Genomic DNA, 13,832 nt, shown 5'->3' with positions numbered 1-13,832 from the left:
TCTTGGAATTTCCTAGGCATGCATAGAAACACGAATCAAAGGGAAAGAGATAGAAGAAGAACTTGCCTTAAACTTTTGGATCGAAAGTTAAACTTCTTCTTCCTTGATCTTCTCTCTACAGGGTTTTTTCCTCATTTCCTCTCTAACTCTCTCTCTCTCCCTAGAATATATCACGTGAATATTTTTAACCCCCTTTTACAACCTATAGCTATATATTTATAGGCTAAATAAAATAACTCTGACCCTTTTTCCAATCCAAGTCAACTTAAAAAAAATATATATTAAAATATTAAAAAGGTAAGTAAAATATGTTACGTATATAATTTATGTATATGTTTATTAAATAAATAAATTATACACATTCCATTATTTATTAATGGATTATCCAATAATACTTAAGTTACCATAATATTATAAAGTAACTTAAAACATAACACGTATCAAATCTATGTATATTTTTATTATTTAAATATAAAACATATACATCAGATTAAATATTACTACCCAAGTTACCATATAAGTAATTAACAAATTACTTTCCCTTATATATATATATATATATTAAAAAGGTAAGTAAAATATGTTATGTATATAATTTATGTATATGTTTATTAAATAAATAAATTATACACATTCCATTATTTATTAATGGATTATCCAATAATACTTAAGTTACCATAATATTATAAAGTAAGTTAAAACATAACACGTCTCAAATCTATGTATATTTTTATTATTTAAATATAAAACATATACATCAAATTAAATATTACTACCCAAGTTACCATAAAAGTAATTAATAAATTACTTTCCTTTTTATATATGTATATAATATATATCTATATATATACATATATAATTATTCATGGGTAATAATTCATACACATCCAACCTCCTATCCAAGTAGTCCATGGGACCCAATTGGTTGTCCCATTACTACTAACCATAACCATAAAATAATAATAATAATAATAATAATAAAAGAAAAGAAAACATTTAATTTACAATTAATCAAAATACCATTTAAGCACATAACCTAATTAAACAATTAACACATAGACAAATACAAATAATGCATAGACACATAATCAAATAATCAAGTAATACCTAATTCAATTAAACACATAAGCAATTAGTCAAATAATCAATTAAATAATTAAAAATACAATTAAAACAAATAAATAAATACCGAGACTATCCTTTTCAAATTAGGGGTATTACATATACGACCCTATTATGTACCCAATACAGATTTAAAAATTATATTACAGTCATTTAAACAGCTAAAAGAAGACTAGACGATTAAATCCTTTACATCTGTTAACAACATACAAAAATTGTTTAAACTTTCATACTGTTAAATTCACTAGCATACAGATGTTAATTATGCTATTTGAGTTTTAATATATCATAAAACACAGTTTAGAATCCTTATTAACAATCCAGAACAGTCTAAGAACTCAAAAAAATACCAAAACCATACTTTAAAAAAAAATCCCGCAAGTTACTATGCAAGAGAGCTTGCTCTCAAAATGAGAGAGCAAGCTCCTTACACAAGGGAGTCGGCTCCCTAACCTTGGGAACCAGTTCTGTGACCAAGGGAGCTGGCTCCCTAATTCTATGGAGTTGGCTCTCTCTCACAGAGTGCTGTGGGTTGAAAAATAAAAGGAGCCGGCTCTTTCCCCTTAGGAGCCAGCTCTATCCTTACTTTCTGTCATCGTCTTCATCTCCGATGACATTAAAAACTCTGTAAAATCTTTAGTTTAAGTTCCTAAAGGTCTGACTAAGTCCCAAATTATCCAGAAAAATCATATAAACTCAGTAGTATCGTTACAAGAATTAAAACAGAATATGCAACGATTTGATCAATAATTAATTTTCAGTTAATCAACACATATAATACAGTTTAAAATATGAATTAACATGCATACATAACCAATTTTAATATCCGTTAAGTTCCTGGAGACTACCTAGGCATGCACAGAACATAGGTCAACGAGAGAGAGTAAGAATAAAACTTGTCTCTAGGTTTCGAATTGAAACCTTTAACTTCTTCTTCCTAGTTTTTTTCCGGTGATCCTTGGCCACCGTCCAAGCCTCTTACTACTCTAGTTCTAACCCTTGAACAACATTCAACCTTCCTCCTTGGTCCGACCTTCAATTTAAGGCCAAAACTCCCAACTATTCCTCTCAAACCCCTCTGTATTTTCCCCTGCCTCCACTCCTACGTGACTAGGGTTCTAAACCCTTGGCAGACAAAACATAAATATTTATAGACTTATTCCAAACCTAATTCTAACCCGATACTAAGTCAGCTAACACAAAAGAAAATAAAATAAAAGTAAAATATAACTACACACATATATTACCCTAAAAATATATATATATATATATATATATATATATATATATAATTTATAAGTGTATATATATATATATATATATATATATAATCTCCCAACATAATATTACTATTATTAACATTAAAATAAATAAATAATAATAATAACAATACTTTATCCTTTTAAATATATATACTCACGTATATATATTCAACGAACCATATACGGGTAATTATTCGTACCCATAATCAACCTCTATGCAAGTAGTCCATGAGACCTAACTGTTGGTCCATTACTACTATCTAAATCCCTCCTTTTAAACTAAAAATAAAATAAAACACATATTTAAACTAGTAACTAAAATTACTTTTAAAACAACACATCCTTTAGTTTTTAACAAATAATCATACAACAATTAATTTAAAAACACTTAAGCACACACTTAAAAATAAACAATTAATTCATTTAAACACATAACATAAATCCACATATACACATAGCCACGTAATCACTAAAAATGCACAAGAAATAAAAATTTTAATTCCAATTATATCCTTTTGAAAACTAGGAGTATTACATCTTCAACGTTGGAGTTCTAGCCATGTTCTAGTCTTTAATCTATGGAGTCCTCACCAAATGCAAATTTTCAATCAAATGTTGAACGTCCCATGTCAATGACCCGATTATGAAGGGAAATAGCATGCCCAAATCCAATATGTTGTCAAATTTCGATGAGTCACAAGCACTGACAATACTATGACGTCGTGGGAGTCGCCGACGCTTTTGATACTGACGATGTCTCGATTGGGCGCTCCTAGTAATCCTTCTCTCTGTTATAATCCCTAACTCTGGTTAGTTATATATATATATAAGTTCAAAAACTACGTCGTTTTTAAGTAAGGATTATATAAGTTTAAAACTACGTTGTTTTATAGTATGGGCAAAATTATCATTTACCTTCTCTGGTGACCACCACTCTCTCTCTATATATATATATAAATATATATATATATATATATATGAAATTACATGTACATTAGGAGTTTGATATTTCTCCAACCAATACTGGCATATTGCTACTTTCATAATCCATTTATATCATAGATCAAGTGTGTAACTCCAATTATAGATTGAAAGACTTCAAATTATGTTTTCAAATAAATTCTTAATGAGCCTCTTCTGCACACCTTGTCAGCAAGACCTCAAAATCTAAAAATTCAATCATTCAATAAGGTCCCTTTTTATGAAATTTCATATACCTTTGGAGTTTGAAATTTCTATAATCAATATAACTTACTATAACGGGTGGGCACTTGCCCATTTACTCAAAAGATTAAGCTATTGGGTAGTGCTGCATACTCACCCATTTATACCCCTTTCACTCCCTATTCGAATCCGATGTTGGACAATTACCCCTTATAACATTCTCCCCCACCCGAACTCATAACGCTCTTATTGCGGTCGGGCCACCCTGCCTACCCAGGTGGCTCACCCAAAAGCCTTCCGAGCGAGGCACTTGTTGTAGTACCAAATCAAGAAATGGGTGTGGCTTTGATACCAGCTACAATGGATAGGTGCTTGCCCATTTACCCAAAAGTTTAAGCTATTGGGAAATGTTTCATACTCCACCCATTTATATCTTATTCATATACTCTCCATCCGAATCCGATGTGGGACAATTACCTATTATAACACTTACTTTGTACTTCCATAATTTTAATATGTATGTCACATGGTATGGGTGTGAAAATTATAACTTTTCTTACCTTAATGGTGGATAATAATATAGTTCCAATGTAGATACAAAGACTTAAAATTTTATTTTGCAGCCAAATTTCTCTCCTACACCAGAAATTGACCAACCACCCTGTCCTCAGATTTCCCTTCTCTCTGTCTCCATAGTAAAGATAATTAAAGGCATGTTAATTCTTTGCCTTTTCAATAGTACCCTTATTCAATGAGCAAGTAAATCTCAGCCTTAGGCTAGCTTGGTTCATTATTCTAAGAGTAATTTTCATAATTAAAAGGGTTAAGTGCAAAAAACTCCCTTGCTATATAAAAAATGTGCAAAAAACACCCTTATTAGAAAAAAAAAATGCATATAACTCCCTATATTATCCATATTTTGAGTAAATTGCCCCATATTTAATAAATCTTATGACAAATAGCCATTTGTGATGTCATTTTTTTCTTAAAATCCAAAAGTACCCTTTTTGTGCCCCTACCAATTTTGTATATATTTGAACAGTGAATGGGTTTATTTAGATGTACTTGAAGACCTATCCAAGGAAATCTCTCTCTCTAATATTATTTTTCTGTCTCTAAAAAATATTTTTATGTTGCCGTTTAACAATTTGTTTCCAAGAAGTCATCATTTTAATTTTTTAATTTTTATTTTTTTATGATACTATATTTTATTTGATATGTCAAGTGAGATTGTGGAATCTGTACATCATTTTTTATTTTTTTATTTTTTTAGAATATTATTTTTTTAATATATATATATATATATATATATATATATATATATATATATATATATAAGCATGATCTTTCCTGCAAATATTCTTTTCTAATTCTATAACTTCTATATATTTTCCTTCCATTCCTAGAACTCTCCTTCTATTGGAAAATATAATATCTCTTTAAATTTTTTTACCCTTTCTCTAAAATTTCTCTATGTCGTTGATAGTGAGTATCTTTCTCTAAAACATAGCAACTGGAATCAGCAAGCCCCAAGAAATTTCATGGTATTAGCGGAGAGCCAGAGAGCACAACCAAGAAGATGTTGCTTGAACCCTCCAAAAAATTAGCAATCCAATTCCAATCTCTTCAAAAAGATGAAGAGATCGAAAAAATTAAGAACCACTTACAAATTTTTGGTATAAATATATAGAAAACATTAAAAAAATATAGGGATATATAAAAAATAAAGGGAAAATTAGATAGAAAATTACTTCTTGTATTCAGATGAGGCCACATCAAAGCAATATTAGGAAGTTTGGATCAATTCTATCAGTATTTTCTTTTGTGTGGACTTGTTTAGTTTTTATCAGCAAATTTTTACACTTACATATTCCTTCTTCAAAATTTAACTTTGAGCATGAATAAAACATGGCATTCCTTACTAGTTAAGCAATGTTGTCTCAATTTTTTTGTAAATATTTGGGTTTATTTACGGATATGGAATAAAAGATAAGACTGGTGGGTGCATAGTTAAGTAGTGATTTTATTTTATGAAGCATATATAATTATATAAAGTATTATTATGTTATAGCAGACGAAGAAGAAAAATATGAATTTAAGGTTAATTTTGACATTTTACCTTTTTTTTCTTTTTATTTATTTATATATTTTTTGTTAATGATAAAGTAAGGTTAATTTAGTAATTTTACTGCTAAAATTATGATTTGTCCTTATTTGCACAAATTGTTCATGGATTTTTACCAAAATCTGGTGTGAATATGGAAAAGTACTATTCATTTGCCCAAACTATCCTTATTATCTTCAGCACTACTTTTGTGTGTGTAAGTACTACTTTTGTGAAAATAGGTACCATTTTTGTGTAAACCAAGTAATCAAAATGATTTGGATAAAAAGTGATATATTTATGCACAAAAGTGGTATTTACATGCACAAACGTGGTATGGTACCTCTATACAAAAGTGGTATTTACTTATATAAAAGTGATACATTTGTGCATAAAAGTAATACATATGATTACAAGAGTGATACCTTTGATCACAAAAGTGGCACTTATATGCGCAAAGATAGTACTTACATACACAAAAGTAGTACCCAAAGATACTAAAGGTAGTTTGAGTAAATAAATAGTATTTTTTCATGTCCACATCAAATTTTAGTCAAAGTTCATGAATTTGAAAAATGTTAACTTTGACTCCATCTCTAGGTAATAAAACATCTCAAAGTCCATTTTTTTTTATAATTTTTCCAAAATTATATTCAAATTGTTGAACCAAGCATAACCATACTCTTTCATCCAACACATTTTCATTCAATTCAATTCCAAGCATATATATATATATATATATGTCCACTTCAATACTACCCTAATTCATTTAATGTTCTCTCTCCACCCTCTTCCAATAGCTTCATGTCTTCCATGCCCACCTCCCCTTACTTTTTTCATTGATATATCAGTGTTGGTTTGCTCTCTTGTATTGATATTCAGATGACCCATCTTTTTAAAAACCCTCCTTTCCCTCTCTACCCATCTCTTACCTAACACATAAATCTTCCAACATGTTCTTGCGTCTTCAAGATCTAAACAAACCCATTAGCATACACCTTCCATAACACAACTCTTCCATATATGGATCTTGTGATAAAAAACTACAATATCCATGGATCCCAACCTCTCTCTCCCAACAAAACCCCACCAAGCTCAATCTTTGGCACTCCTTTGCATTCTTCTCCCACAAGTTTCCCAATCATAGCCATTGCCATTATAGGCATCTTAGCCACAGCTTTCTTGTTAGTCAGCTACTATATCTTTGTCATCAAATGCTGCCTAAATTGGCACCGTATCGATCTTCTGAGACGCTTTTCTTTCTCAAGAAACCGACACCGCGAAGATCCACTAATAATCCACTCTCCAGCAATGGAAAACCGAGGACTAGACGAATCAGTGATCCGATCAATCCCAATATTTCAATTCAAGAAGAAAGAAGAGAAGGAACAAAGCCAAACAAGTAGGTGTGAGTGCGCGGTTTGCTTGAACGAGTTTCAAGAAGAAGAGAATCTAAGAGTCATACCAAACTGTGGCCATGTGTTTCACATAGATTGTATTGATGTTTGGCTGCAAAGCAATGCCAATTGCCCACTTTGCAGAAGAAGCATTTCAGCTGCCACAACATCATCATTTGCAGTGGAACAACACAATACAGCTCCGAGCTCTTCAAGTACTCAAGATCAAGAAAACAACTTAGAAAATGATGAAGAATTTGTGGTCATTGAGTTGGGAGAGCTAAGCAATTATAACGAATCGTCGCTTGGGGAGCAAGAAAGATCAAACTCAGGAGAATTATGGGCGCCATCAAGTAGACGTTTCGACAAAGTGAAGAGACTCAATCATGTTCCGAGTATAGGTGATGAATGTATTGATATTAGACACAAAGACGACGAGTTTTCAATCCAACCCACGAGGAGATCTTTTTCGATGGACTCAGCTGCCGATCCACAGCTTTTTTTAGCAATTCAAGAACTTGTACAACAGAAGAGACATGTTAGTGAGGTTAGCTCAGTTAGACGGTCCTTATTCTCATTTGGGCATGGAAGGGGATCAAGAAGTACAATTTTGCCAATTCATTTGGACCCATAAAACCCATGTTCTTCTTTTCTTCATTCTAAATTAGGTCTAAATTATAAATTTTTTTGGGGTAGTTTTTATTATATAGATATAGAGATTTTAGATTTATCATGAACCAATATAGGTCAGTATGTGTTCTTTGTAAACAGTATTTAATTGGTATTGGGAGACTTAGATGTATTTGATTTTTGGATTTGTCTTGAAATGAGACCAGGAAGTGCAGTTTTACCAATCCTGCTCTTCTTTTTGTCATTATGCATTAAATTATTTCTCAATTCAAAATTCTTATAGATATAGAGATTTTAGATTTATTATGAACCTTTATGGGTCAGTTTGCGTTCTTTGTAAACAGGATTTAATATAAATTGAGAAGGATAGCGGTATTAGATTTTTTGGAATTGTCTTGAAATGTGACCAAGAAGTACAGTTTTACCAATTCATTTGTACCCATAGACCCATTCTTTTATTATTATTATTAATATATATATATATATATATATATATATATATATATTGGTGGGGGGTTTAGTTTTTATGATATAGATACTGAGATTTTAGATTTATTATGAATCTAAATAGCTGTATTTGATTTTTGGAATTGTCTTGGAATGAGATCAAGGGATTTTCCAATCTAGTATGTTCCAATTGACTTGCTGTCATGATTACAGGCATCATTGCTTGACCTAACTTTTTTCTTACTTTTCTTTTTTTCTTTTTTGGTTTGAATTTCCATTAATGATTCAACTGAATGATTGTGCCTTTGGAAAGAGAGAGAGAGAGAGAGAGAGAGAGCTAAAAGCAAGAATTTAATATAAAGAAGAAAAAAGGAGAAGTTGAGAGGGACAGTTTCCTTCCTTTGAAATAAGAGGTGGAGAAGGGGTCCATTTTACTGAAATAGTCACAAAAACCACCAATTCTTTGTCAATACTATTTGTTTTGGTGATGGAATGTATGGTTCTGGTTTGTGGTTGATTCTTGTTCTATGTTCACACTTGTTTCCAGCCTGGAAGAATAATCCATCAGAGATTGAGTAGGAGGCATATCACTTACCTACCTATTATTAATTCATATAATAACGTGTTTGATAAATTTTATCGGTTTATTTTATGGTAATACGTTTTAAATAAATAAAAGATTATGGAAAACATTTTACATGAAAAAGTCCCATTTTCTTCTTTTTTGCGGTGTCTGGTTGAAAATTTTGAAAGTAATTCAAGTAAATAAATAAATAACAAAAAAACTTGCATATATATTATAAATGTAAATAAAAAAAATGATATTCCTTTTATATATATATACACACTAGTGACTTTAAATTCTTGAATGGTTTACAAACTCTGAGTATGCATATAAAAATACTGTCATAAATTGTTTTTGGCAGCATATATTTTTGTCTGCCACTAAAAAATTGGATTACAGCTGCAATTTAATTCTTTTTTCTTAAAATTTTTTTTTAAGACAACACGTTTAGGTATAAGTGCAGAAATTTCGTTTAACTAAGAAAAATCAAAGAATAGAAGCAAATACTCAACGAAATCACAACTCAAATAACAGAGTATAAATTAAGGTTGTGTATCTCTTTATTGGAGGTCTCTGTCTTTATATATAATAAACTGTTACCCACAAAACTAGGGTAGGACTTGCAATATTGCTCGTCTCCCACGTTCTTTCTTTGCTACACCGTTTCTTAGTGCTCGCTCCCGACGTTCTTTCCTTTTTACATAGTTTCCTTACAGATCTTTCTATATTTAATCACATCAGTTACAACAATAATGGGTTCCTACTCTTCTTGGATATATTATGTCCATATGGATTGGGCCGGCCCTTTTGCAAGCTCGTTGTTTGGACTAGAGACATGTCCATTTCAATGGGCTTAGGCTTTGACTATGGGCATTAAGGCTTTTAGACCCCGATGGTTGGTTTGGCTTGTGGTTGCTGTTTACGTGGCGTTTTTCGTGATGTGGCATGTTTTTATTGGAGGGGAGATTTTTCCCTCCATACTTTGCCCCAATTTCCTTTTAGATTGGGTAATGGTCCCTTATTTTGAAGGAAATTAAAGTAAAGAGTATTTTGAAGTTTAAGAAACGATTCGCATTTGCAAAGGTTTAGACTTCGCTTGGTCGACTTTCTTTTCTGGGTCTAGGGTTTGCATGCATTACTACTTTTGAGATACTTCGCCATCTGCTTCACGATTTCTTGTTGGTCTGTTTCCATATAGTATTTTTCTTGATTTCAGTCATGACTTCGAATATTAGCGCAAATCCCTTGGATAGCACTGACATCAATCCTGAGTCCACGCCCTCTGTATCTCCCATCCTGATCCGTTCCACTCTCCATAAGTCTTCTAGAATTATTTCTCCGTTTATGGATCCTCCAACGAGAGAGGAGGAATCTTCCTCTCAGGCCGAGGTATCTACTTCTGGGTCTAATAGATCCTTTTTGGAAGCCGAGAGGGATGTGATTTTATCTCTCCCCGTAGAACCGTTGTAATCGATTCTCTCATGTAGGAGTTTGAGATCCCTGAGGGGGTTGAGATTTATGCATACCCCTTGAATTTAGATTTCTGTTCAGGGGAAGGAGTAGGGGAAAATGAACTACTACTCTCCGTTAGTCATTTACATACTCTACGGTTTCCCCTTCATCCCTTTTATCGTCTTGTTTTTAACAAATTAGGGATTGTTCTGCTCAAGTGAACCCTAATTTCTTCCGAGTCTTGTCTTCCCTCTTAGTTCAACAGAGGTTAGAAGGTATTAACTTAAATTTTGCCAACCTTCTAGTTAGATATAAGATCTGTAAACATCAGGGCGAGATATGTAGATACTATCTTTCTTCCCCCCTTAAGCAAATAATTTGTGTAGATTTTCCACTTCCGAAAAGAGATAGAAGGAGGTGATGATTGTGGTCAAGGGAAATTGGAGTGTCCCTCAATTCAAAGAGCTCTCTATCCCTCATAAATTCGGGAAAATAGGTATTGAAGAGCTTCCCTTTTTTTCATTCTGACTATTCCGGCTACCGAGTATTGTTTTTTCATCATATTTAAGAATTTCTTAGTGTTGTTTCAGTTTCGTTCCCTACTTTGATCGTTAAGAAAAGACTTTCCCTTCTCAAAACGAAGGTGTGGAAGGATCATCCTTTAGTGAAAACTTTTTTGTCCTCAAAAAATTTTATAGATATATCTTGCATCGAGTGCTTCAACAGTTACAACCATGGACTTGTCACTTCCTGTCTTCGATGATTTTGAACTTATTAAGGACGAAATAAGAGAGCCGAGGAGTTCAAGAAGAAAGAGGCTGTGAAGGAATCACTGGTGGTTGTTTAAACAACCGAAATTATAGAGGAAGATGATAATGTTGCCCCTTTGAAGAAGAATGTGAAGAAGACTCCCCCTCACCAGGCCGAGGGCAAAGGAGTTAGCATCCAGAAAGACAAATGCATAGCATTCGAGAGGGGAGCAAATGAAGAGGAAATTCCTGAGTTTTCCATGGCCAAGAATGGTGAACCATGGTTCCCAACTTTCTCCAGGGATGAAAAATCTGTCCTTCATTCAAGGGATTTCGTGATGAAAGATCCTTTTGCTGCCCTTGTTGTGGCTAGGGGAATGTGGTTCCCGTAGGACGAATTGCTAATAAGGAAGATGAACTTGGGGGAGCTTCTTTATGTTGCCCCTATCCGGTTAATTAAGGTAAGGAATTTCCTTGACTTTGGTCTAATTATTTGCTCATCGTTGCTCATACTTAGCTTATTGGCTTACTTTTATCTGCCCTTTCCTTTACTGCAAAGCTTATTTTATACAATGGCTTTGTATGCTACTGTTGAGGAGCAATCCTCTCTCGATTAAGAAGTTGGAGAAAGACCTTGCCGAGGCTGGGAAAAAGGCCGCTGGATATGACAAACTGAAGACGGAACTTAGGTTTGCCAAGGATGATAAAGATTTCTTCAAGAGGCAGCTCAAGGTTTCTGAATGACGAGTTAAGGAGCTTGAGGCTGAAAATCTGCAGTGGAAGAATTATGTCCAAACTTGCATCTCAACAGAGAAACAAATGCAAGAACGTTACTCTAAGATTATTTGCTCGAGGAATGTCAAGGCCTTCAGGTCTAGCTTCAGTCATGGCTTTGGGGAGAGGAAGAAAGTTCCTAAGGCTTATGACCTAGAAATGCAAGTCTTTTTTCCTTATAAAGATGAGCCGAAAGAAAAGGAATAAGATGTTCTATTTATTGAAATGGTAAAGGGTAACACTCCTGACCCCAAGGCTCCTAGCTCTTCTGCTCCTACTGGTCACAACGTGGTTGCCTTCCGCTCCATGCCTATTGATCCCAAGACAAAGTAGACTTTTTTTGGGGCTTTAGTTTTTTCATCTTGTTCTTGTAACAATCGGTGTATATTTTTGTATGTTTTGAATAGTATAAACAGTATATACTCTATGGTGGGCTTTTTGTCATGCCGTTTTTGTCAGTTGCTTTTTATATGCTATATATCCATTTACTTCTGTGTAGGACTTTATATATATATATATATTCCTCAGCACTCTTCTGTGCCTTAGAGTATTTTTAATAAAAATTTAACCTTCGGGCTTCTTTGAGTCCGAGGTAATTTTCTTATGTTCCTCGGCACTTTCTTGTGCCTTAGAGGGTTTTTTTTATGAAGATTTAACCTTTGGGCTTCTTTGAGTCCGAGGTAAATTTTTGATGCTTATGTTCCTCGGCACTCTTCTATGCCTTAGAGGATTTTTGGTGAAAAGTTACCTTTAGGCTTCTTTGAATCTGAGGTAATTTTCTTATGTTTCTCGGCGCTCTCTTGTGTCTTAAAGGATTTTTGGTGAAAAAGTACCTTCGGGCTTTTTTGAGTCCGATGTAATTTTTTATGTTCCTCAGCACTCTTTTGTGCCTTAGAGGATTTTTTATGAAAATTTAATCTTAGGGCTTCTTTGAGTCCGAGGTAATTTTCTTATGCATATGTTCCTCTACATTCCTTTGTGTCTTAGAGGATTTTTGGTGGAAAGTTACCTTCGGGCTTCTTTGAATCCGAGGTAATTTCCTTATGCTTCTCGACACTTTTCTGTGCTTAAAGGATTTTTGGTGAAAAATTACCTTTGGGCTTCTTTGAGTCCGAGGTAATTTTTTATGTTCCTCGGCACTCTTTTGTACCTTAGAGGATTTTTTTTATGAAAATTTAATCTTCAGGCTTCTTTGAGTTCAAGGTAATTTTTTTATGCTTATATTCCTTGGCATTCTTCTGTGCCTTAGAGGACTTTTGATTTAACTTTCGGGAGACCTACGTTTGGTAAACGGATACAAGAAACATACCACCACATGTTATCACAGCTTAATTGTAATGACGGAGGAATGAGTAGCAACCATTTATATATTACATTATAGTTTTATAAGATTCACATATAAGTGACTTTTTTTTGTCTATGTGGGATACCTTTCAATATGTTTTGAATAAAACAAACTTGGGTCCTTCTACCGTGGGCCCATAAGTATACCACCAAGCCCCTAGTATGGGCTTTAAACAAAATTATTGCAAGGAGTGCTCATTGTATATAAAGTAGGCAATTATTAATAATTAGGCTATTTTTAATCCATGTGGGACAACCTTATTCGCTTAACAAGAAAAATAGACAATTTTCTTTACATTTTCTGACATCCTTATAAAGGAGTGGACTCTTGCCCCTAACTGTGAAGGAAAGTTCCTATGTGAAAACATTTCTACCACTTTTATGTGGCTTATACTTCCATATGCACAATATAGTTACAGTGTCATAGTGTATTTGTTTATAGGGGAATTGTGGTGGTAAAAGTCCCACATCGACTAAAAAATCCCACAGTTATGTGAATGCATACCTTTATTGATTCTTTAATATTTATAATAGAGGCCCTTGAGTACATGATCAACGAGTCATGTATTCGAGGCTCTCTATTTTTATAAGTAACATAAAATTGGGCTTACATACCTAATACCAAAAAGTCAATTTTGGGAATCCAGAATAAACTTTACTAATTTTTGAATTTGATTGAAAGATTGACATTGCTACATTCTTGGGCTTACCACCTTTATTGAGCTTAAATAAGCAAAATTTTAATGACAATACCTCTTTAAGTGTATTGCATTCCATGGTCGGGGCAACACCTTGCCATTTCTATCAATTAACTTGTAAGCT

General features: G+C 33.1%; 1 protein-coding gene across 1 annotated transcript; it reads left to right on the top strand.

The window, feature by feature from the left end:
- The first annotated feature begins 6,416 nt into the window (after positions 1-6,416).
- LOC132297245 (RING-H2 finger protein ATL16-like) lies at positions 6,417-7,777 on the top strand. The gene has a single exon (XM_059794904.1). It carries the CDS (start codon positions 6,676-6,678, stop codon positions 7,681-7,683), a length of 1,008 nt encoding a protein of 335 aa, XP_059650887.1. The 5' UTR covers positions 6,417-6,675; the 3' UTR covers positions 7,684-7,777.
- Positions 7,778-13,832: the final 6,055 nt, after the last annotated feature.

Source organism: Cornus florida, unplaced genomic scaffold, assembly GCF_030987335.1.
Source record: "Cornus florida cultivar Cherokee Brave unplaced genomic scaffold, ASM3098733v1 CherokeeBrave_3.0.0_Hap2_Chr01, whole genome shotgun sequence".
NCBI lineage: Eukaryota > Viridiplantae > Streptophyta > Magnoliopsida > Cornales > Cornaceae > Cornus > Cornus florida.
This window is presented reverse-complemented; position numbering and strand designations above follow the sequence as displayed.

Excerpts from the sequence above, each read along its gene's own strand:
- LOC132297245 (XM_059794904.1), top strand. The coding sequence starts at position 6,676 with ATGGATCTTGTGATAAAAAACTACAATATCCATGGATCCCAACCTCTC.